The sequence below is a fragment of the Ixodes scapularis genome, unplaced genomic scaffold, assembly GCF_016920785.2.
Source record: "Ixodes scapularis isolate PalLabHiFi unplaced genomic scaffold, ASM1692078v2 PGA_scaffold46__3_contigs__length_2488377, whole genome shotgun sequence".
Taxonomy (NCBI): Eukaryota; Metazoa; Arthropoda; class Arachnida; order Ixodida; family Ixodidae; genus Ixodes; species Ixodes scapularis.
Genome location: NW_024609875.1, coordinates 530,369 through 555,010, shown reverse-complemented (window position 1 = coordinate 555,010; position 24,642 = coordinate 530,369). Strand labels below are relative to the sequence as shown.

The following is a 24,642-nucleotide window of genomic DNA, read 5'->3' as shown; positions in this document are numbered from 1 at the left end:
CTCCGACCCTTTTACAATGGGCATCGACTACAGTGGAACCACTGGGAGCACGGTAGGCGATAGGATTGTATGTCACATCATACATTTTTTGCGGAGCCCCGGAGCCCTGAGGGCGCTGGTGTAAATGAGGGCGAAAATGTAGATACAGGGGGGAGGGTTTGGGAGGGGGAGAGAAAGCCTTGCAGAACTAAGAAAAAGAAACAGCTTTCATAAACATGCAGGAGGACAGGAACAGAATAAAGTGGGAGGAGATTGAGGAGCGATTAGAAAGCGACAACTTTGCAGTGTATGGATTAGCAGAAACACATCCCCGGCATATGGAAGAACCACCATACATACTGGGATATCATTGGATGGGATGCAACAGGGCCAATGAAGAACACAAGGGAGGGGGAAGTTAAGGTTCAGGAATGGAAAAGGGAACGAGAAGGCTGCAGGAAACACATCTGGGTCAAAGGCAATATTGGGGGTTTAGACACAATTTTGGGTTTTGTGTATCTAAAAACAGGGAGTGATGCAGGGGAGGAAACTGCAGAACACTTGACATGCATATCAGGAGACGTTAGGGAAATTGGCACTAGCAAGGAAATAATTATCTTGGGGGACGTGAATGCATATTTGGAAGACTTTGATGTTCATACAGATACAACAGGGAGTATGTTAGAGGCGTTCTGCAAAGGTCTTGATCTGGTATGGGTTAACGCTCAGGTGAAATATGATGGAAAAATAGCATAGGAAAGAAAGAACTCGCACTCGACTATTGACTACTCTTTAATGTCGCGTAAAATATACAACAGATTAGGATGTATGTAGGTCTAAGGTATGGGGAGCGATCATAAGAAAATCAAGATCAGATTTGGCACAATAAAACCAGAAATGCCAAATCGAAAACAAGAGGGTAGGAATAACTTAAATGTTAAACAGTTACAAGAGGCATCTAAGCAGATCGAGAATATTGTATCCAAGCAACCGGAAAGAGAATGGACATATGAAGACTAAGTGTTCTCAAAAGAGAGTTAGAGCAATATTGAATCAAACAAGGAGGAAGAAAACTAAATTGCAAGCCCAAAAGCTGGTGAGATAAAGAGGTTAAGGCAGCAATATCGAGACGCCAAGCGGCATCTAAAGAACACAGATGGGCAAAGGCAAAGGGGGCCACCCTAGCCGAAGTAGCGTCAACATGGGAGGAATTTCAGGAAAGAAAGCAGGAGGCATTATCATTAATACAGGCCAAAATTGGGAGAGCAGGGGTCCAGTGGATGATAGAGATAAGCCAAGAGGATAGGAATGCGGCAAAAAGATTCTGGGAACAGATCAGTGCACAGGGAAAAATGACCGAGGCGTACCAGCAGGCACTAACAGCACAGGAAGGGACAAAGGTAGAAGGGGATGAGGCAGGAGAATACATTAGACATACAATCGAAGCAGTATTTTCGGAGTTAGAATCAGATCAGGTCGTAGGGAATGGTAGCGTCTACACAACACACGCGGAGGATCATAGTGAGGAAGAGGAAAGGACCACAGAGGAATGGGAAAAAAGCAGAAGGAAAGGTTCTGGCTGGCACTAAAACAGGTCAAGATGGCATGCCAATGAGATTGATAAAAGTTCTAGGCAAAACAAACAAATTGAAACTAAGGCAGGTGATTGACCAGATACTTATGGGAGGGAGGTACCGAGTGTACTGGAAATTGAGCAGGATGAGATTATTATATAAGGGCAAGGGAGAAAAAGGCAGTGTCAAATCATACCGACCAATCACAGTAACTTCAGAAATATATAGACTAGCTCTGCAAATTGTAAAAAGAAGAATGGAAGAATGGGCAGAGAGAAAGCAGAATCTGGGAGAGCTTCAAAATGGTTTCAGGAAAGGCAGACGACTGGATGAAAATTTATTCATAATCACTCAGTGCATAGAGATAGCAATGACAAGTCAAAGGTCATTATGGGTAGCATTTTTAAACATCAAAGGGGCATATGACAATGTGAATCAGGAAAAACTCTGGAACCAATTGAAGGGATATGGGCTAGAGGGAACCACGGTTAAGTTTCTAGAATGGGTTTATACGGTGAATAGGGGTGGTTATAACATGGGAAGCCGAAACTACAAGACCAGCAGCAATAAAAACATGTCTCAGACAGGTTTGCCCATTGTCTCCCCTGCTCTTTATGATATACCTCAGTGAGATGGGAAAAAGTTAGAAGAGTGCAACCTAGGTTTTGATCTGACTTACATGGAGGAAGGACATAAAGTAAATCAAATATTGCCACGGTTAATGTATCAGACGACATTGTACTAGTATCAGAAAGTCATGACACAATACGGGAACTCATCAGGATTTGCAGCAGAGAAGTGGACAATTTAAGGCTCAAATTTAGTAGGGACAAGTCGGGTATAATCGCAGTCAGTTATAAAGACGAGAAGGGGGAACCCCTCAAGATAGAGGACACATTGATAGAACACGTAGAAAAGTACACATATCTGGGAATATGGCTAAGTGAAGTGTCCTGTTTACTTCTTGTCCTTGTTTCTGTTGCGCTATTTTATATGTTTTACTAAGATGAACCAACTAGCCCAACAACGTACCTTACTAAACTATATTTCGGTTTATTGCGGTGAATATTCGTAGACTCATAAACTTGTCGATACTTTTCGGTTTATTGACGAAAATCAGTATACTGACGAAAATTCAATATTTAAGAGCGTTTCTTTAAAATGTACAGTAAGTAAACTAGGTACTGGTTTTGTTATTTGTTGCTGTTTGTGGCAGCCGACGTGACCTGTTCTGCAAGACGCACTTCCGCCCTGTCGTGATTTGGCATTATCGTCGTATGCTCCTATTTGTATAAAGGACGAACATGAGCTTCACTACCACTTCGGTCGGAGAGGCAAATATAAAAATGCAGAAATATGCAAGCATTGTACTCAGTGTGTTTTTTCCCGATTTTCCCGACTGCGAGAGGTGGTAAGTTCGCGTCGACCACAGAAACGACAATAAAACAATCGTATTTATGCCCTCATCTAGTAGACGGAAGCTAGGGGTGTTATGAAATGTGCGGCATTTACGGAAACCTTTGATTTTCATTGTTCAGTTCAGAAATCAACTCTCTTCTTTGAACAAAGAATTCGGCACTCAAAACTCAGGTGAAAAACCCAGATTTCGTCCTGAAGACCTCTGCACCTCCGGAGCTTTTGTTGAGAGTTAAACCGATCTCGGAGACAAGCTGAAAGCTGCGAAAGGAAGTGGTCAAGTGGCCTTTAATAAGTCACCCCCCCCCCCCCCCCTCCGAATGCCTTAGAAAAAAAATGACCTTTTTCTGTTAAAGCCGAATTTGGAAAAATGAATTCGGCGTACCTTTACCGGTTTTATTCGGTTTTAGCCGAAAATGCTGAACCCTAAATATAGCGTATGGAGTTAAAATATGCATGTCTCGAAGTAGATACTGTGAAGGAATGAAGGGTCTAGGCCGATTCGTTGAAAGCCCACACGTCAACGGCCAATTTGTCGAATCCGTTCTGTTGGGAGCAAGTTCGGTGTGGGGAGTATATACTCGATGCGGCACATGAAGGCTCCCTGGGCAGTACCGAAGCCTCCGCTGGTGCGTATTCTGGCTATTTCTTCAGCAGTTTCGCTAATTTTGGCGCGCAAGTTTGCTGGCGATGTCGTCTAATGTAAATGAATCATTCGCACGGCAATGTGCTGTTGATAATTACAAAAAAGAAAAAAAAAGAATGTGTTTGCGGCAACGGTGCGCTCAGCCCATGCTGTACGGCAACAGCACTGAGGCTGTGTCATGTTTCTGCATCACCGGTTTTCATTCGACCGAGGCCTTGGACGGCAATAATCCGTGAATTTAACTCAAACTAATCTCTGGCCTGCAAGCTGCAGCCGCGTGTTTCCGGGACATTTTATTCACGGCGAATGAACCCTGCAGAATCGGTGCCCATGGTCCACCTTGAATACGTTCGACATAAAAGTCCCTTATATTACCGGTTCTACCAATGCATCTGCAATCAACGCATCACCCAATTTTATTCTTTTTCTTGGGGGGGGGGGGGGATGGAGGGGGCGTTTTACGCTTAGGTGGTAATTACGAAAGAACGAGTACTACGGAACCTCACCGGACCGACGCAAACCAAACGGTTCATAACTTGAAATTATGGATTTCTTTTTCCCTATACTTTTTCCTCTTTCGCAGGTTCTACGAAAAAGAAAAAAAGAGAACAACACAACGCGGCAAACATCGCCGAGAAGATACCACCTCTAACTACCTAATCTCTTCAGAGATCAGCGTAATTAAGTAGTGGTAGTTGTAGGCTCCCATCCTTTACAACCTAGCGACAATAAATGAAAGGGTCAAGGAGGTTCGAAAGTTTTTGCGCAGAGAGAGGTAAAGAGCGCGCTCGAAGTTGTCCATGCGTGCTGTTTTGTCGCCGTGCTGTTTTGGCACGTGCTCTCCTGTCGCTGTGCCGTTTTGACGCTGTGCTCTTTTGTCGCGTGCTCTTTTGACACGTACTGTCTTATCGCCATGCTGTTTTGACGCTGTGCTGTTTTGACGCGCGCTGTTTTTGACCGTGCTGTTTTGGCGCATGCTGTTTTGTCGTGTGCTGTTCTGTCGCGTTCCCTTGAACCCCATTTCTTTGTTTTAGTAATAGCAGGAAGCATGCATATGCCCAAGATGCGTATCTTCCACGCCGTGCTACGCACTTCGACCAGCTGTTACAAAGGTAAGCGGTACTTTGCTCTAAAATATGTTAATTTTGAATTTTTACAAGTTCTGGATTCCATAGCGCTGACGTATTTTACCCTGAAACGCATGAAGGTTGGGGAAATAAAAGTGCATAGTAGATATGCGAAGGCTCCCTCACATGTTTTGATTCTCGCCCGAAATCGGTGCGATTTCTAGTAAATGTGCGATTAAAATCGCAGTCGCACTGTTGCAGCGGCTCTGCAACAGGTTTCCACCAAGTTGGTCTTTTGCCGCAGAGCCGGTGCGATCGCTTTCTCGTCAATCAGCTGTTCATTAGCCAGCTTTCATCCGCGAAAATAAATGTAGGCACATAGAAGCTTCTGGTTTAATGCTTCATTATTATAAATTTCTGGTTACATATTGCATTCCTAAAGCATGTATGCTTATTAAGACTTTTGTGTTGTATTTTAGACAAAGGGAAAAGCGTCGCGTCCTTGTCCGAAGTGCCGGCCGCTCCGACAGAAATCGCGCGTTTGTTTGAGCATGTGAAACCAAACATTGCGATCGCACTCGCTGCGTCGGCTGTCGCACCGATTTTTTGGTTTTTTTTTCGCACAATCGTTGCATGTGAAACTGTCTTAAGAGAGGAGTCGCATAGTAGCTCTGTGATTTCTGTGGTGTTCCCTTCCGTGCTTAGATTTGGCAGTGTTTCAGTAGTTTACTTTTGGGGTGGGCGTTCACTCTGAATTTTACATACCTGTGCACGAGGAATCAGCTGTAATTGTCGGGAGAAAGCTTCCGGTTTACGTGGTTTAGTACATCCCTGTTTACCTGTTTACTGGTAGAATTTGACGTGGTTCTCTTTTCTTTTAGGCTTCGTATTCTACTGCTGCCCGAAGGAAATTCCATCGGGATCTTTCTAACAGACACGGTGTCGCGATCGTCCCTGTGTGGTTTTGATTCCAGAAAGTGGAACAGCGTCTGATGCGGGACCTAGTGATAGTGAAGTGAGTGACAGTGACGAGGAGAACTTGCCAACGAAGGGCCTAACAACAGAACTTTCAAGCGATAACGAAACTGAAGGCAGAACGCCCGCCTGTCTACTTCTGTCAACGTCAAGAAAGAAGCAAAAGTCACCGCCGCAAGTTTTTGACTGGGGAAAAGAAGACCGGTGTTTTGTGGAGCCTGCGGAACCCATGTTTACGGCTTCTGTTGATGTCAAATGCGGACTGGAATTTTTTCTAATTTTCATTGATGACAAGCTGTTGTCGATTTTTTACGAGACAAACCGGTATTCTTTCCGTCAGGCTGTTGCATATAGGTAAACGTTTGTTACGCTGTGCCAACATGCTAACGCAAAGTACATATTATTTGATCTGAATCGTTGCATCGCCCCTTCAATTAAGCACCTTATAAAATCAAATGTGGTGTTTGAGCTCTGTACATATTATTTAATTTTACAAGAAAATATGTTTTCATTCAACACCAGACATATATCCGTAATGTGTGCTCACCAGAGGCACCCTGGTGTGCATGCCAGGCCAGTTTAGTGTGTTTTGGTGTGGATATTAGACCAGTCTGGTGTGGCGTAGTGTGCACATCAGGCAATTCTAGTGTGCTGTGTTGTGCATATCAGACCAGCCTGGTGTGCTTTGTTGTGCACATCAGACCACACTAGGATGATGTGATGGGCACACCAAACCAGCCTAACGTCTTCTGGTGGGGACACCAGAACACGTTAGGCTGGTCTGATGTGCGCACCAGAACACACCATGCCGGTCTGATGTTTACGTCAGAAAACACTAGGACACACCAAACCGGTCTGCTGGATTTTTCAATAGGGATAACAGCAAAAATAGTTTCTAAAAGCTTTATTTTTGTCTTTTGGTCAGGTTAAACATCGCTGGAATTACACCATCACCTACACATACAAAACCCAAAGCGCGACATTCTTCAGTTGCGGAAAAACTTACTTCATGTCGCCTGAATCCTCGAATCGAATTTTGTTCTTTTCGTGGCCTGGAGTCAGATTTGTCCTCGTTACTTGAAAAATGTAATGGATTACAATTGCAAATTACTGAGCCTCAAATGTAATGGATTGCCGTTACAAATTACTCGTGCTGAAAAGTAACGGATTACTTCACTCATTACATTACAAAGTACTTTCACGTTACTTGCTACGTACACTTATCCAGAAAACAATAGAAACAATTTTGATATCTTTCAAAAAGGATGTGCAGCGCTACTTTCCCTCATACGCCCGTATTATGGTAGTCCCTGTAAAAATAAAATATTGCATTTAAGAGAAACAATGTAGGTGCACTCCGTTCACTTGTAAAGTGGCAGGGCACCGAAAGCTGCAACCACACCCGCCTTCTTGCTAACTTACGTCCTCCTGAATTCCGCTATATTACGCCCTCCTTAATTCTGCCTGAATTTGTAACGTCTCATGAAGAGATGGCAATGGAGACGTTGGACACTCCTTGACCTAAAACTCGACCAGTTAGAGAAAAAAGTGGCGGAAAGAGAGAACCGATCGTTCATCGGTTCCCACTTTACTGGCAATATTCATGGATGCCAGGAAGGCAGAGAGAGAGCGAGAGAAGCGGCGGCCATCGGTCTCACGAAATGATAGAGGATCACACCACTTTTACGCTTTCTTTTCCTCTCTATGTCAGCACTCCTTAGATGGCCTAACCCCCCCCCCCCCCTTTTTTATGTTGATAGTTGACTATAAAGTGAGGAGTTGACTCGAAAACTATGCACAGACAAGTAAACCAAAAGAACTATCATCCGTACCGTCGAAGTCGATGCTCTTAGCCTCGCGTCGGGTGCTTTTCAGCCGCGCCTTAAGAGCGTGCTAGGATACAGTAGGGCTCATCAAAGAGAAGGAGAATTCGCGCCCGCTCGCGCGACGGTAATCGTGTGTTACGCGAGTTGTGAACCCGCGAATCCAGGGGGTACGGACAGGCGTTTGATGTCGGCGCAGGTCGCAGGTGGCGTCAAAGAAGTTAGAAAGGGTGAAACGGTGTAAAAGACAAGAACAAGTACACACGAAGAGCTTTCTCCCACCCGGGAGGAGAAGAAAAACACGATGGAAGGCGACGGAGAGCCTACTCGGCGTTGTCTACTTGATCTTTGTCTTTCGTATGTTTGTACCTGCCTTGTCCGTATTTCTAGTGCTTCTATACTCCGTTTCATACATAGCGTGCAACGCTGGGAAAGGTACTGAAGTAGTGCGCATGAAAAACACACGAAAAGATGTATTACTCCGCGAGTTTCGTGGACAAGCGGTACATGGCGCTGCTCTGGCGATACCGACCGCTCCGTGGCGGTGGTTTGAATCCACTTAAAGCGCAAAGTTTTTTTGTTTTTTCTTAGGCTTCTTTTTGTGCGAGATTGTGCGCACTCCGGAAGTGCATATTTATTACCTCTCTTCTTTTGAGTGTTATTTATAAGAGTGTAGACTATGGGGCTGGTGTACCGTTTGAACCCCGCGCCGGCCTCGTCAAAACGGACGAACGGTCGAGATCCAGGGCGTCTCTCCCTAAAACCGTCTATTTCCATGGTAGTCTGAAAATCAGAAAGTACCTTGAGAGTGCGGTGGACGGTCCTTTATATAACGAATACTGGGATTAGGGGACCGCACTGACATTGGTCAGATTGCTCGACATTCCCTCGCGTGATGTGATTTTATGGAAGTTTCCTTCAGGGTCGGAATCCTGTTGCCGGTGTGTGGAAGTCATCCAGACGGCAGTATCTCGTATCTCTGGTGCCCGCGCCCCCATGAACTGGGAGTGCCTCACAATAGATGCGTACACAACACACGGCACTCGAGGTCAGAATCGAGTATTGTTTCCTTTTCGAGGAAAGCAGGGGCCTCAGAATGCAGCCATGGGCACGTGCGTCGTCCGCTTAGCCGACCAAAGTTAAGGTACCTCAGACAGACGGAGCCGACCAAGGTTACGGTCCCGCAGGCAGAAGAAACCAGACGCGTCGAAATGCAGCCGCGAGCATCGTCCGGCAATCAGACGGAGCCGTAGACACGAGTCGTCACCGGCACGGTTCCTTCTTGAGTCTTGTTTGACTTTGAAGCCGTAAGGTCGATTTTAACACCAGACATAACAGAAGGTAGTTTTAGAACACGGTCCGCATGCTCGAAGCTTTCACGTTGCGAGGTCTTCGCTTCGGGGACGCCACCTTGCCAGATAGGCACTGCGCTTTGTACTTTGCGACAGTACGGGCGTACACTCCGGTGTCGTTACTGACCGCCTCAAGGACTGGACGGACCGACTTCTCCGGGAAACGCGTTCTTGTACTCGCGTACACGTTGGCGATCACCTGCTTGCACTCTTTCGAGGTCTTCGCACAGCGAATTTTCGAAAATATCTGAGCAGGAGAGGTACTTCAGCTTGGACACCATCTTCTCCAAACCGGCGAGGCAGGGGCAGCCGCGCAGCCCGAAAACCCGAAGCGGCTACCGCACGGGCGAAAACGGAAAACAATTTAAAGTAGTTTACATCACATTTTTCTTTTTACTGAAAAAAATATGTGGTCCGTCGAAATCATAACGCCACTTTAAATTACTAGCTCCGAAAATGCACATTTTTCTGCTTTTTTTTTCAGAGGCAGCACTGTTTTATGGGGCGAACGTAGGCGGCCGGTAGTGCAAACCGGTGTGCTAGCTTTGCCTGCGTTGCACGCTATGTAGGAAACAGAGTATAGCGACCGATCATACAAACAAATCGTGTTTTTTTTCGACGTATTTCCCGGTCATAGTTTTTTATATTTTGTTGAACTTGCTCTCTTTATGCTACTGTTTGTTCTGCTCGCATTGCTTCGGTATAGTCCCTTTCCTAAATTCAGTGCCATCTGGTGGTTCGTATAGCAGTTTAGGCTTTGCCATATCAATGGCGGAAATGAAATTGTATCAGCACCGTCACTTTCGCAAGTCAACGGCACGCGAAGAACTGTTCAATGGTAGTTCTTTCTTGATCACTTTCAGTTCGATGATGACCAAGAACCTGAAGTCAGAACAAAGCTCCAACCCACACCGATGCCTCGAGAACATTCTATACACCAAAGGGCTTTAAAAGCCCATTGTGTGCCGTCCACAGATTGACTGAGTCTGAGTTATTAGAAATGAACGCTTACGTAGCTCTTGTGTTCCATTCCGTCGCGTCGTACAAACCCCCCAATGTACAGGCCTCGCATCATCCACTTAGGAGCATCTTCAACGTCTTCCTTTATCAGCAAGGAGGTTGTTTTTCAGTCACTAGAAGGCCGCCATTGGTATGGCACAGATGCCGTTTCACAGATGATGATAGTGATCAAAGTGGCCAGACTGAATTTCGGAAAGGGTCTATTATGCTCATATTTGTAAAAAGTTATAAGTAATAAAAGTAATCCGTTACCGATATTTTTTAACAAATATTACATTACAGATTACTTCCTAAAAAAGTAACGTGGCAATTACAATAAAAGTTGGAAAAGTAATGGATTACAAGTAATCGGTTATATGTAACGGATTCCTTCTCAAGTCTGCTTGGTGCGCAAATAGTAACTCGTCAGCTCGCTCGCCCGCAGCGAAGGGGGTAGCGCATTCATGCAAATGGGGAATTCGGGGGGGGGGGGGGGGGTCGCCTCTTTCGTCTGACCTTCATTCAACAGAGCGCCCCCTCCATGCCGCGAGAGCTACTGCAGATTTTTTCAGCCGATCAAAACTGTAGCGTTGAGCGAGCTCTGACATTTTAGACCAGTCACGGAAGTAAGATGTCTTAACAATAGTAACGCATCAAAAAAGATGTTTTTCAGGGTAGGCTGGACGATTGAGCGAAATGTACGCTGGCAACGACATTAATTAATGGTTTTGAGGTAATTTGTTCTACACATCGACATGTAAAAAAGGAAAAAAAAACAGCAGTATGCCAATTGATTTTTTCAGAACGGAACAAAAGGCAATGTTGGAAAAGAGTTGTCAACGCATAGCGTTTTCGATAGTGAACATGCTGCGATAGTCGTCATGCGTACGGACGAACAGGAGAGATAAAAAATAGTTAATAAACCGCAATTTTTCTCACAGTGGAATATCATGCAAGCAGGATATAGCATATTGCAATGTGACACAACTCAGAGTGCGTTATATTCTGCTTTCTTTTCATTTTAAAACTTTAACCTTTGAAGGCACTTTTACCAAATCTGATAATTTTTTGAAGCGACCACAAATCCCGGCACAACAGCGGGGAGCTCTGCGAGCTGTTTCTTCGTCGGTTAGGCTTAGCGGATTTCCCTCCGTGAGATGCACGATTTTGTGAAAGCAGTGGGGATACTTCATACCTCGACGTTTCCAGTTACGGTCACAGACGAATGTCGTCCAGTCCGTTGTAATCTTCGCCCCGTCGAATGCACAAGCACTTTGTGGAACCTGATATTCATCGCCGTTAGTGCCGGACAACTTACAACCCCACACAGCACTGCCGGCCATCGTCAACAAACCCACGTTGAATTAACCTGAGACTGGGGTGGAGAAGAAACATCGAAACGTATAAGGGACAGGGACAGAAAATAGACAGGACGTCATCCTTCCCACCCAAGTACCACATGACGCCTGCGCCGCTCCGCACTCCGACAGAGATGGAGGGCTAGGGAGCGCTATGAGATGGAGGAGCGCCCTCGGAAAGAACCAGCCGATCAGGCCACCGCACTCTCTTTCCACCACCCGATCTCGCGCGCTCTGGAAAGAGCGCTAAAGAGCGCGCACAAAGAACCACGCGAATTCACCGAATGAACCGAACTCTTAGTGCAAACAATATCAGGAAAATCCCAGCGGTCGAAATGTTTCATTCGAACAAAAAAAAAGAAAGAAAAGTAAACTGTTAATGTGCATGCAAGTTGGTTGGTGCAGCGGATCTGTGCGGGCTTGTTATTTTTGTCCCTCCACTTCTTTCCTTGCGATGACTCGAAGAAGACAAGACATGATCGTCGACTGCGCGCCTTCCAAAAGATTGAGACAATTAGCCATACCCTCCTAGGCTAGAGTGACTGCGAAAGTTTCCATAATGTCACAACGGGAGGGAAGGCACAACACAGAAATAGGCTGAAAAGGATGTGAGATTAACTGGCATGTTGCTCATAAGACGTTAGAACACTTATCATCGTTGGGAGATACGAATGTTTATGTATTTTTGTGCCGCCTTTCACTTAATATTCTAAAAGCTTAAAGTTGCTAACATCCCCGCCACCCCATTCGTGCGCCTTTTTTTTTTTTAATACTATCAGAACACGCCGTCCGCAATATTTGACAACTTTCAGCGATGATCTTACCGCCATATGAGAATCGCGTTCCCTAGCTCGTGGATGATCGACTTCAGAATTAAGGTGCTTGCTTACACTTCCCAGACGTGCAAGTACGAGGTAAGACTCTCACGTATTTTGTATTTCACAAAATTAGAATTACAGCTCTGTCACAAACTCTGGCGCCGGCCGTCTCTCCCGCGAACTTTTTTCTTTGTGTTTTTGTGCTGCTCGCCTTGCCCCTTCGCCAATTTGCCTTTTCGGTGAGCCGCCTCGCGTGGCGGCGACACAAACGGGAAGACGAAAGCCAGTTTTGTTTGTTTCTTCTTTTTTTTTTTTTCCGGGGGGGGGGGGGGGGGGTACCCTCGGCGCCGACAAAGGCGGGAATGGCGCCTTTGACGCCGCCGTGGAGAGGGACGGTTCGGGACGGGCTTCGTGGGGAGCCGGGGTAGTTTTTCGGGGGAGAGCTTTTTGGATCGTCGAGGGGACAGGACGTTCGTGGTTGCGGGGTTAAGTCGGCGGGAATGGCGGTCCGGCAACGCGATTTCTACTGAGGCTTCTTCATCGTCACCGCCGCCGTCCTCCTGCCAGCTCACCACCGCCGAGAGCCCGACGATGCCCCTCCGACACCAAATTTGAGTGAGACCCGTCCGTACACTTCGGACTTTACTCTTCCGGACGTTTTACTTTCACTTGCTCTCCGTCCGTGGCTTGGGTCCTTTGTTTCATTGTCTTTATTTTGTATTGCTGTAGCGCGCCAACCGTTTCTCTATTGTTTCATTTGGTTTTAATACTGATTGAAGTTCCGTGTGGAGCTATGAGGTTTTCTTTTTGTTGTGTATCGTTTGCCTTTGGGCCAACCTTGAATTTATATTTCTTTTTCTTTCAAGTAAATATATTGTTCATTGTTCAGTCTATGTGTCCGCCTGAACTCATTCCGTTCTTCCCCAACTTGAGCACACGCGCCAACCGCGCGGGCTGACCGGCCTCAACAAAAATAAATATTGTACTCAGTCGTTGTAGAGGGCCGGCGGGCGAACCGTCAAGGGGAAATCGCGCCTCTAACCTCCAGGCGGGGGCGACTGTGACAATAACTGGCGTCCGCGACAGGACCGGTCAGCCAAGTGCCCAGTTTCGGTGGACGGACTGAGTTCTTAATGTTCGAGTAGAGTAGGGTGCTACGGTTATTTTGTTTTTGAGCGATGGCGGATTCGGAGGTTGAGAAGTTGATTGAGCAAGGAAGGCAGTTTGGTTTAGAGGCCAAGGAGTTGTTTGCATGGGTTGAGAAGGAGAGAGCGCAGCGCAGGGAAGAGCGCAACGCAGAGCGTGTTTGGCGCAAGGAGGAGGCTGAGCAACAGCTACATAAAAGGGAAGAGGAAACAAGGCTAAGATTGCTGGAAATGGAAAGTGAGAAAGAATTGCTTTTGTTGCAACGAGAGCGGGACAGCACAGGTCAGAGCGACACAAGTACAGCTGAATCAGGAGGCCATACGACCCGAGCAGGCGTAGTTGCGCCCCATAAATTGATGCCGCCGTTCAATGAGCAGAAGGATGATTTAGACGCTTATTTGCTGCGGTTTGAGCGCGTTGCTGAAGGTCAGAAGTGGCCGCGAGAACAGTGGGCTACGGCCCTGAGCCTTTGCTTGAGTGGCGAGGCCTTAAGTGTGTCTAGCCGGATGCCGACACCGGACTGCACAGACTATGACAAGTTGCGGCAGGCGCTCATGCTCCGATTTCGCATGACAGGAGAGGGCTTCCGCGAGAAGTTCCGGAGCGCCGCCCCAATGAACGGAGAGACTTGCTCTCAGTACTGCACTCGTCTCCGCAATTTTTTGGACCGTTGGGTCGAGTTGTCGCAGACAACAAAAGACTATGAGGCGCTTTTTGACCTTTTTCTGAGGGAACGATTTTTGGCCAACTGCGCCACTCCTTTGGAGTTATTTCTCCGAGAGAAGGAGGATGCCCGTTTGGCCGACATGGTGGCAAGGGCGGAACAGTATGTGGAGGCCCATGGGTGGGCCAACTTCGCGAAACGCGCCGCTCCGAAGGAAAAGACGGAGGCAGCCTCCCCGAGAGGTAATGAAAAGCCGGGTACTCCTAACCAGATGTCCGCGGCCAGGGGCCTGGAGGCCAAGATATGTTTTCTATGCTCGCGCCCTGGTCATGTCGCCCAAAACTGCCGGGCGGGTGCGCCTAATCAGAGTCCGCAGCAAAGGCGCTGTTTTAAATGCGGGAAGACTGGCCACTCAAGTTGGAAATGCTGGCAGGGGGATTCGACAAAACCTAAGGAGACAAACAGAGGATCGGCCTCTGCGTGTATTGAGGAGGGGTACGTGGAGCTCAGGAATGGAGAGAAGGTCCCCGTGGTTAATACGGGTTTAGCACGTAAAGACTTCGAAATGAGCGAGGGCCTGCCCGTGGTTACTGGCTTGGTTGAGGGCGAAAGAGCCCGCGTCCTTAGGGACACAGGCTGTAACACCGTCATTGTGCGACGCGGCCTGGTTCACGACGAAAGCTTAACGGGGACGAAATTGCTTATCTACCTTCTGGACCGCTCCGTTTTGATGCTGCCGGAGGCGTGGGTTGTCGTAGACACCCCTTATTTCAAGGGCCGCCTGCGGGCCAAATGTATGGACGACCCGATTTACGATCCTATCTTGGGGAATGTTGAGGGTGTAAGGCGTGCCGACGATCCGGATCCAAACTGGAGCGCCGTGACTGCACCCGCGGCACCGCCGCTGGTCGGGGATCGTGAGACTCCGGAGAAAAAAGTCAGTTGTGAAAGAGAGACTGTGGTTCTGGAGGAACAGGGCGGCTGCAGCGCACCCGATTCCAGTACGTCACAGGCGAATCCAGTGGTCACGAGGGCCCAGAGTCGCGACAAAACGCCATTCCGGGGACTCAAGGTGAACAGAGAGCTTCCGGGAATAAGCCGCGAGGAGCTGATTGAGGAGCAAGGGAAGGATCCGACCCTTAAGGCCTGCTTTGGGAAGTTGGATCAAACGTGTGGCGGTAGGAAAGGCGACAGCCATACGTTTTTCATGCACGGTGGCGTGCTCACCCGAAGGTATACGTCAAAGTTTGGAGGCGAATTCGTGCAAGTGGTTGTGCCGAAGAGATACCGAAATGCGGTTTTGGAGCTCGCACATGGCGGGGTAATGGGCGGCCACCAGGGAACAAGAAGAACGTTGCTGAAAATGCGGGCAGAGTTCTTTTGGCCGGCAATGCAGGCTGACGCTAAGCGGTATGTTGCCTCGTGCGACACGTGCCAGCGGACGACTCCGAAAGGCCACACGAGGAAAGCGCCTTTGGTGAAGGTGCCGATAATTGACACCCCTTTTCAGAAAGTGGCGGTCGACATTGTGGGGCCGCTGAACCCCAGGTCAGCTCAAGGGAACCGATATATTCTAACAATGATCGACTATGCGACGCGGTACCCGGATGCGGTGGCGCTCCCGAGCATCGAGACTGAGAGGGTGGCCGAGGCGCTTGTCCAGATGTTTTCCCGCGTCGGCGACCCGAGGGAGGTCTTGAGCGACCGGGGCACCAACTTCACATCCGAAGTGATGAAAGAGGTGAGCCGGCTGCTATCAGTGAAGCAGCTCCACACCACTCCCTACCACCCTATGGCTAACGGGTTGGTGGAACGTTTTAATGGTACGCTCAAGCAGATGCTAAAACGTATGTGTCGCGAAAAACCGAATGATTGGGATCGATACCTGGCGCCGCTTCTCTTTGCTTACCGCGAAGTACCGCAGGAGAGCCTGGGTTTTGCGCCATTTGAGTTGCTGTACGGGAGGAGCGTCCGGGGACCCCTCTCCGTTCTTAGAGAGCTGTGGACAAATTCGGAAATCCCAAGTGACACGAGGACGACCTACGAGTATGTGCTTGCTCTCCGTGAGCGGCTGGAGCACACCTGCAGGCTCGCTCACGAGGAGCTGGAGAAGGCCGGGGAGCGGTATGGCCGCTATTACAATCTGAAAAGCCGAAAACGCTCCCTGAAGCCGGGAGAGCAGGTTCTTACCCTGTTGCCGACTGACCATAACAAGCTGCTCATGCAGTGGAGGGGGCCGTTTTCCGTCGTCGATAGAAGAGGGGACGTGGACTACGCCGTGGATTTGGGCCACTCCACAAAGACGTTTCACATTAATATGCTGAAAAAGCACCAGGAAAGAGCGACAAGCGCCAGCGTGGCCGGAGCAAGCGCTGTCCTCCCTTCAGAGGAAGGTGACTCGAGCGATATTACGTTGCCACCGCCGTACCAGACGCAGTTTTCTCGTGACGTTAGAATTGGCTCGAATTTGACGGAGGAGCAGCTGGCGGAGGCACGGGAACTCCTCCGGGAGTTCGAGGTTATTTTTTCGGACCTGCCGGGGACGACCGGATCGGCAGAGTGCAAACTGGACATGCGTACCGAGTTGCCGGTTCATGTGAAACAGTACCCGCTGCCTTTTGCCGTAAAGGAAGTCGTCGACCAAGAAGTGTCTGACATGCTACGACTGGGCATCGCCGAGCGATCAGTATCTGCACACAACTCCCCGCTGCTCGCCGTGCAGAAGTCGGACGGGACGCACAGAGTCTGCATTGATTTCCGAAACCTTAATGAGTGTCTTGTGGACGACGCAGAGCCAATGCCTCGCTCTGACGATCTGCTGGCAGCAGTCGGCCAGAAACGATTTTTTACGAAGTTGGATTTCGCGAAAGGGTTCTGGCAGGTGCCGCTGTCGGAGGACTCCAAGCCACTGACTGCTTTTTCAACTGACACCGGACATTATCAGTTCCGCTACATGCCATTCGGCATCAAGACTGCACCCGCCATTTTCACTAGATTGATGCGGACGATTCTTTCCGGCGTGCCCGACGTCGCCTGTTATTATGACGACGTGCTCATAGCGAGCACGACCTGGGAACAGCACTGTGAAACCCTTCGCGAGGTTTTCACACGTATCCGAAATGACGGCCTAACTGTAAAGCCGCTCAAGTGTGAAGTGGGGATGCAGGAGGTCGCCTTTTTGGGTCACACGGTCAGGGAAGGCGAGAAGTCACCACTCCCTAAAACCCTTCAAAGGATTCAAGACGCACCGCGTCCGACCACAAAGAGGCAGGTTCGGTCATTTTTGGGGCTCACGGGTTATTATAGAGACTTTATTGCCAACTATGCGGCCGAGACGGCCGTCCTTTCCGACCTTACAAAGAAAGGCCAGCCCGGAACCGTAAGCTGGAGCTCCGAGCACGAGAACGCGTTTGTACGCCTCAAGCAGCAGTTGACAAATGCGCCCATCTTGAAGCTGCCCGATTTTGAGAAAAGCTTTATCCTGCGGACAGATGCGTCCGACCGAGGCGTAGGCGCCGTGCTTCTCCAGAGACACGGAGAAGTGCTGCACCCCGTGGCGTATGCTAGCCGCAAATTGCTTCCACGCGAGGTTGCGTACTCGACGATAGAGAAAGAAGCATTGGCACTGGTTTGGGGGATAGAAAAGTTCCAAGCCTTTCTCTACGGGAGGAGGTTCCTGGTCCAGACGGATCACCAGCCTTTAAGGTTCATTAAGGAATCCCAGTCAGCCAACTGCCGAGTTCTCCGTTGGAGTCTCAGACTCCAGGTGTACGACTTCCGCGTTGAGTATATTAAGGGAAGTGAGAATGTGGGAGCCGACTACATGAGCCGGATTGACTAGATATGTGACCGCGTTTACACGCCGCAGCGGTTTTCTTTTTCATTGGTTCTGCGGCCTTTCTCCATTTTTTCTAGTGTTTGTCTATTGTCTGGAATTCAATGCAAGTTTTCTCGTATGAATATTGTAACCTGTGTATGTACGCTGCGCGAATGTTACGCGTGGAAGATGGGTTGTTTTCTTTTTGCTTTTCTTAATGATCAGAAGTATTAATTGCCTCACTTAGTTGTCGGTTTTGTGTGTGGACTAGCACGAACTTCTTTCGTCAAGGCTAACTGTCGGGTGCCAATCGACCGTGTGTGGTGTGTTGTGTTCAAGTCATTTGAAGTACGATCGTGGACTAGCCAGAACGTGTCGCTTCGATGGTGCCCACGGAGTCGTCGATCGCCTCAAGGCCAGACAACAGGAGACAAGACTTCGTGCTGTGTAGATTGAAAGTGAAAGTGTTTTACGGAAAGGATTTTACTATTTTTTTTTCCTTTTCTTTTCGTGCGTCCCCATTGTTTGTGTTGTACACAATATTACTGCATAATATTTTTAGAGAGGGGGGCAGTGTCACAAACTCTGGCGCCGGCCGTCTCTCCCGCGAACTTTTTTCTTTGTGTTTTTGTGCTGCTCGCCGTGCCCCTTCGCCAATTTGCCTTTTCGGTGAGCCGCCTCGCGTGGCGGCGACACAAACGGGAAGACGAAAGCCAGTTTTGTTTGTTTCTTCTTTTTTTTTTTTCCGGGGGGGGGGGGGGTACCCTCGGCGCCGACAAAGGCGGGAATGGCGCCTTTGACGCCGCCGTGGAGAGGGACGGTTCGGGACGGGCTTCGTGGGGAGCCGGGGTAGTTTTTCGGGGGAGAGCTTTTTGGATCGTCAAGGGGACAGGACGTTCGTGGTTGCGGGGTTAAGTCGGCGGGAATGGCGGTCCGGCAACGCGATTTCTACTGAGGCTTCTTCATCGTCACCGCCGCCGTCCTCCTGCCAGCTCACCACCGCCGAGAGCCCGACGATGCCCCTCCGACACCAAATTTGAGTGAGACCCGTCCGTACACTTCGGACTTTACTCTTCCGGACGTTTTACTTTCACTTGCTCTCCGTCCGTGGCTTGGGTCCTTTGTTTCATTGTCTTTATTTTGTATTGCTGTAGCGCGCCAACCGTTTCTCTATTGTTTCATTTGGTTTTAATACTGATTGAAGTTCCGTGTGGAGCTATGAGGTTTTCTTTTTGTTGTGTATCGTTTGCCTTTGGGCCAACCTTGAATTTATATTTCTTTTTCTTTCAAGTAAATATATTGTTCATTGTTCAGTCTATGTGTCCGCCTGAACTCATTCCGTTCTTCCCCAACTTGAGCACACGCGCCAACCGCGCGGGCTGACCGGCCTCAACAAAAATAAATATTGTACTCAGTCGTTGTAGAGGGCCGGCGGGCGAACCGTCAAGGGGGAATCGCGCCTCTAACCTCCAGGCGGGGGCGACTGTGACAAGCTCTCTCTGTAACCTGACATTTGGTTCGAGAACACAGAGCTGTGGTAAGGCCGACCCGTACCACATGCGTTTTGGACGTTATTAAGAGACACTAGGCTTTGTATACCTTTGTCAACTTTTCCGTTTGAATCGACATTATATCTTTGTTTTCTGAGAGCGTTCATGTTTTTTCTGGTTATATATCCAAAAACCTCCATCCTCTTATTCACCAACGTCTCAACAAAGGCGCAACTTGTGTTTAGTTATAGCTAAATGAAGATTGATGTAATACATATACTATAATTTATTTATTCGCTTAATTGCTGTGTAATGTGTTGCCAGTTCCCTATTCCGCCGTTTTCCGTTATATGGCGGCTAAAATATTTGTATATAATATATTCACACATTAAATTTATTTGAAGTCTAATTATCTGCATTAAAAGTTTTATAGCTTTGCGATTCTAACAGCATCAACCTCTGGCTGTAACAACGAAGCTTTGCGCTTTACCAGGGCAAGAACCTGTTCTATTCTTCTCAAGAAGCATGCAATGCAGTGCATCAGGCACTCCTGAATGCCTGAATTAAAGGGTGTTCAGCGTAGCGGACGACATCTGCACTTAGAACGAGACAAGAGTCTAACGAGACTTTCGAGAGCCAGCTGCTGCTCAAGGTCAGAAAAGTGACTGCTGGCAACAATAAACGTTTCCATAACATTCTTGTGTTCTGTGTCTTACCATAGAACACTAGGGTAGAAAGTAACGCCGCGAAAGTAACGAGTTACTTTTTGTGGTAACGGTCACTTACTTTTATGGAAGGGTAATTGTAACCATAATTAGTTACAATATAGCTGTGTGTAATTGCAAACGTAATTCCTTACATTTTTTAGTATTGTGTACAAGTCCGAACACAGCCATGACAATGAAAGACAAGGTAGCGTATCAATAGGAACTGCTTGAAGCCACTGCATCGCAAACTACTTCGCGTCTAATCTTGAAATTCAAGGTTAAGAATCTGTAAATATACCAGGTTGGAATACGCAATAAACAAGGTTGGAACAGGATTGGAATTCATAAATATACCAGAGTTCTTTTTCTAGAGATTCTATTGTATTTTCGCATATCAAACAAGTTACATTGCAAGGTGCATAACAGTATACGGTGGCTTGTGCTACATGAGTCAAAACATAGGCGTTTATAAGAGACCGCCCCACCGTTGGAATCAGTACCTAAAATTATCACGAAGTTTATAAAAAAAAATGGCGAAATCATTGCGAGGTGGTCTTATCTCATCGCCATATTTTTTTCCCTAAAGCCGGCGTCACACTGTTAATGCATCATACGAAAGGCGGTCCGTGAACATATTCAAACGAGAGACATCACGAGATCTGAGCTTCGAACGCCGCACGTCAAAGAGTTCAAGGAGACACTTGGCACGCGCCATTTGAACCAGGGATATCGTGGTGACTGATATCTGCAAACTGTATTTTGTATAATCTATGAGCAGTGTAACCCCGACTTAAAGGTACTTCTAGTAGAAGAAAACATCATAATATGACCTGCAAAAATTACTTATAAGTATTAAAAATATTAAAAGAAGGACAAGGCGGACTGCACTATACAAAAACCGATTTCGTACTCAAGCTCAAAAAGCTTCGTCAAACAACTTGCAGAGATTTTAAAAAAAAGTGCAGCATGATTATTGTTATTTATATCCAATTTTTTATGTAACCAGCTAATCTTTTCTCCTGCAGTTTCATACACGCTACAGATTACAGTCGAATATATCAAAAGGCGCGATTGTTGCGATAGCCGCCACAGGACCAGATGAATATCTCAAATTAAATAACAATCACAACTTGTCTATATACTTTACCAGAGCAGCTATTTACTGTTCTACCAATATACACAAAAATCTGTAAGTAGAAGTTGCAGTAAATCGACGTAACAAGACTTTTTCTCGGACTCTTCTCCCTCGCGCCATGCTGTAGATGACTGAGTTGAGAGCGCATCCTCGCGAAGAGACGCCGCCTTCTCTTTTTCCGATTACGTCCTCTCCGCACGAATGGGACGGCCGGAGAAGCGATCACGCGCTTCGGAACCTCCGAGCCCATGATTGGCTCCACAAAGTTATCGCAATAAACCCTAGAGGCTCAGCTGGCGGTAGTGTCTATGGGACTCCCGGTTACAAATTGAAGCAGGTAGCAACCAGTCTACTTTTCCAGTCTTCCTCTGTATTCCCATGGGAAAACGCAAGTGATATTTTTCTCCTCGCCAGAGAATAATAGAAATCATCGTAGTTTTGAACCCGGAACGAGTACTATGTAGCTTTATTCACATTCGATAGGTGGGTAGTTTCATCTCATTTGGGGTCAAATTTTTAAGTTTGACGAAAACATTTTGGTGAAAAGCATATCGTGACAGCTAGGGAGTGCAAGCCGCAAGTTAGGGCGATTTTTGTTCTCGAGTTATGGACATTTTAAGCAGCCGAGGCGCAAACTGACCTTTCTTTTGCATGTCGGAGGTGCCATGTTTCTCTCCTTACAAGTTTTTACCTTCTTTTTTTTGGTAGTGCAATGGAACTTTTTTCGCCACTCTCAGAATAGCGATTATTTATGGTCAATATTTTTACATTGATTACTTATCTTCACTCTTGTTTTAAATATTGTCAGAGTTTGTCCATTTGACAATATTTGTCAGAGTTTGGTCAGCTGTTCCGTGTGAGCTATTTGAGATATTGTAACATATTTAGTATTTTCAAAAAGCTGAGAGTATACTCTTTCTATTGATATCAAACTTAATATTGTATGAAAAAAAGAAAGGACACTGTATTTTCGCAAAGCAAGGATTGTTTAAAATATTTGCAATGGGTGACCGATTTTCTAAAAGAACCCACCTTTTATATGGCTGATGTTTTCATTTAGCTAGCTATTGCAGTGCTTAATAAGGTAATGTCAATAGAAAATGCCATATTTCGTTTCTATGGAAGCTATAAAAGCTTTATGTTTGACTGTTTTAAAATAAATTAACTTACTCGCAAAAATAAACTTATTCAAAATGGTGCCTCTTATGTTTTAATAGATATCTGTAAACTCACATATTCTCTGATAAATAATTTTAACGCGATTATTTATATGAAGTTTATTTGAGAAAACTTGCCAATATGACGTTTTTAGATGATATTTGCTAAGTTGACCAGCTCTTAGGTGTGAACTATATGAGGTGTTGTAACATAATTAGTATTTTCAGAAAGCCTAGAGAATACTCCTTTTAATGATAACACATTTGGCGTTGTGTGTAAAAGAGAAAGGGCAATATTTTCTCGTAAAGAAAGGGCTATTCCAAACATTTTGCAAATTCAAGGTCGAATTTTTTTTTTGAAAGCCTATCTTTTATTTGGCTAGTTGTTTTTCTCCAGCAACCTATTGCAGTACTCTTTGAAGTAAAAGAAACTGAAAATGTAATGTATTTTTTTGTTTATATTATGGCTATTAAAGCTCACATTTTGGTTTTCGTTCACTTGTCGCCCAGGAATACAAGTAACTCACAAACATTCAGTTACTCCTAATTAACTCGTCTGAAAATTTTAGTAGCTACCTGTGAATTTCTTTAATAAAAGAAGGTGCAAACGGCGAGTTTTGCTCATAAAGCGTCTACGTCGAAATACCTTTAATGTTTTTGTTTTTTTAATTTTGAAACCGCCTCTCTGCAACAATATTTGACGAAGTTCAGCAAGCTGTGCTCTGTAACGTTTTTGTTTTATTTTGTTTTATTTTGTTTTATTTTGTTTTATTTTGTTTTATTTTGTATTATTTTGCATTATTTTCTATTATTTTGTATTAATTTTTCTCACCTTTTTTAGTTCGTTTTTATTATTTAAAAATTTTTCTCACCTTTGTGTATTAGTTTTTATTATTTTAAATATTTTCTGTGTTTATGCTGTCGTCAGCACCCTTCTTTAGGGTAACAATCACGCAGAAGGTGAAAATAAAAAGTGCGAGCCCACATTTGAATTGATGCAATTCAGAAAACCTGGCCCTCTTGTTTTGCCGGGATGATTCGCTCCCTCCGTGCTAATAGGTGGGTCAGTGTAGTAGGCAACCAGCGCAAGTCCTTTCAACGAAGAAATAAAATTAATAATAATTGGTACATTTAGAGCAGAATGGGAAAATGTAAGTGGTAAAACTTCCACAGTGATGAAGCCAAAGTTTGTCATGAAAGCGGTCCATCTTCGCCCACTGTTGAAACAAAAATACCACCATTTTAAGGCAGTAACTTAGTTGAGCTCATAGCTCAGAAGCACAACTCTTAATTTTCTGACTTCCGGAAAGTAGTATTTAATTTTGTTCTGGTAGATCAGCGGTGTCCAACGCGTGCCGCGAGGTCTTACTTATAGAGGTTGCGCTCCGCAGTTTTACTTATTGTTGGGCCTAAACACTTTTTTATTCCTGAGATTCAAGTAGAGCGCGGATAATTAAACTAGCTCTCAGAAATGCTATTGTTCGGCATTGTGACATTTATTTTTCGTAGTGTCAAGGGGTCACATACACAAACCCAGCAGTGTGTACATCCACAACGCATTGGTGTTTCTCGCTTTTTTGAGTAAAGAAAAAAGGTTTTTATGTTCGCGTTCCTCTGGTACGGTATGTCGTATAATATAAGCTATTGAAGAGACAGATATCGTTTGGCTATGTGAACATTTAGAATATTTCTCTTAGATGATCGTAACTACCACATAAACAGTCGATTCCTGCCCTAAATAGCATATTTTCACACTAGATTAAAATCACCAATAAAATGATCTCTCAGGAGATTTATGTACCTCTCGTAGCGTCATAAGCAATAAACACATCTCTTACTTTTCTAGTGTCTGGAAAGTAATGTTTATTATTGTTTTGTAGCTCAAAGCGCGTGCTCAATCATGCGTCTTTTTTCTTTTTTCCTTCGAGGCTCCGCTATACCGTTTTTACTTTTTATCAGAGCCAAACACGTATGTATAACGCCAGACCTTAAGTATAGTACATAAAATAAACTAACTCCCTGAAAAAAGTGTCGTTCGGCGTTGTAAAATTTAATTTTCGTGGCGTAGGGGGTCAGATTCTCAAATTCTGGACTGCAAATTTTTGCTCACGACATTGTTCTTTCTTTCGCGTTTTCGCGATAAAACACGTCGGCCTTGCCATGGTGGGATCAAATACGCCAGCGTCGACAGTCATTTACGAAGGATTGATCAAGGCAAACATTTCCACTCGCTACATATGAATCACCGCAGTTCGTCGGAATCTCAATGACGTGACTGCGTAGTGAAAAAGGCAAAAAAAAAAAAATAGAACGATGCCGGTCAGTAAACGGAATTTCCCGGGGCTCGCCAGCCTGCGAACATCAAAATGCCGATGCCGGCCAGTCACTGAACTTCCATGTCAATATTGCCCATCAAAGACAGCAAAATACCGATGCCGGCCATTTACTGAACTTCCATGTAAATACTCGCCATCAAAGACAGCAAAATACCGGTGCCGGCCAGTTACTGAACTTCCGTA

At 46.2% G+C, this 24,642-nt stretch overlaps 1 protein-coding gene across 1 annotated transcript; it reads left to right on the top strand.

Annotated features, from left to right (window-relative positions):
• Positions 1-13,659: 13,659 nt before the first annotated feature.
• Positions 13,660-17,658, top strand: LOC120843810. Its single transcript, XM_042293136.1, has 3 exons — positions 13,660-15,558; positions 15,655-16,503; positions 17,584-17,658. The coding sequence occupies exons 1-3, from the start codon at positions 13,660-13,662 to the stop codon at positions 17,656-17,658; spliced, it is 2,823 nt and encodes a 940-aa protein (XP_042149070.1).
• The last annotated feature ends 6,984 nt before the right edge of the window (positions 17,659-24,642 follow it).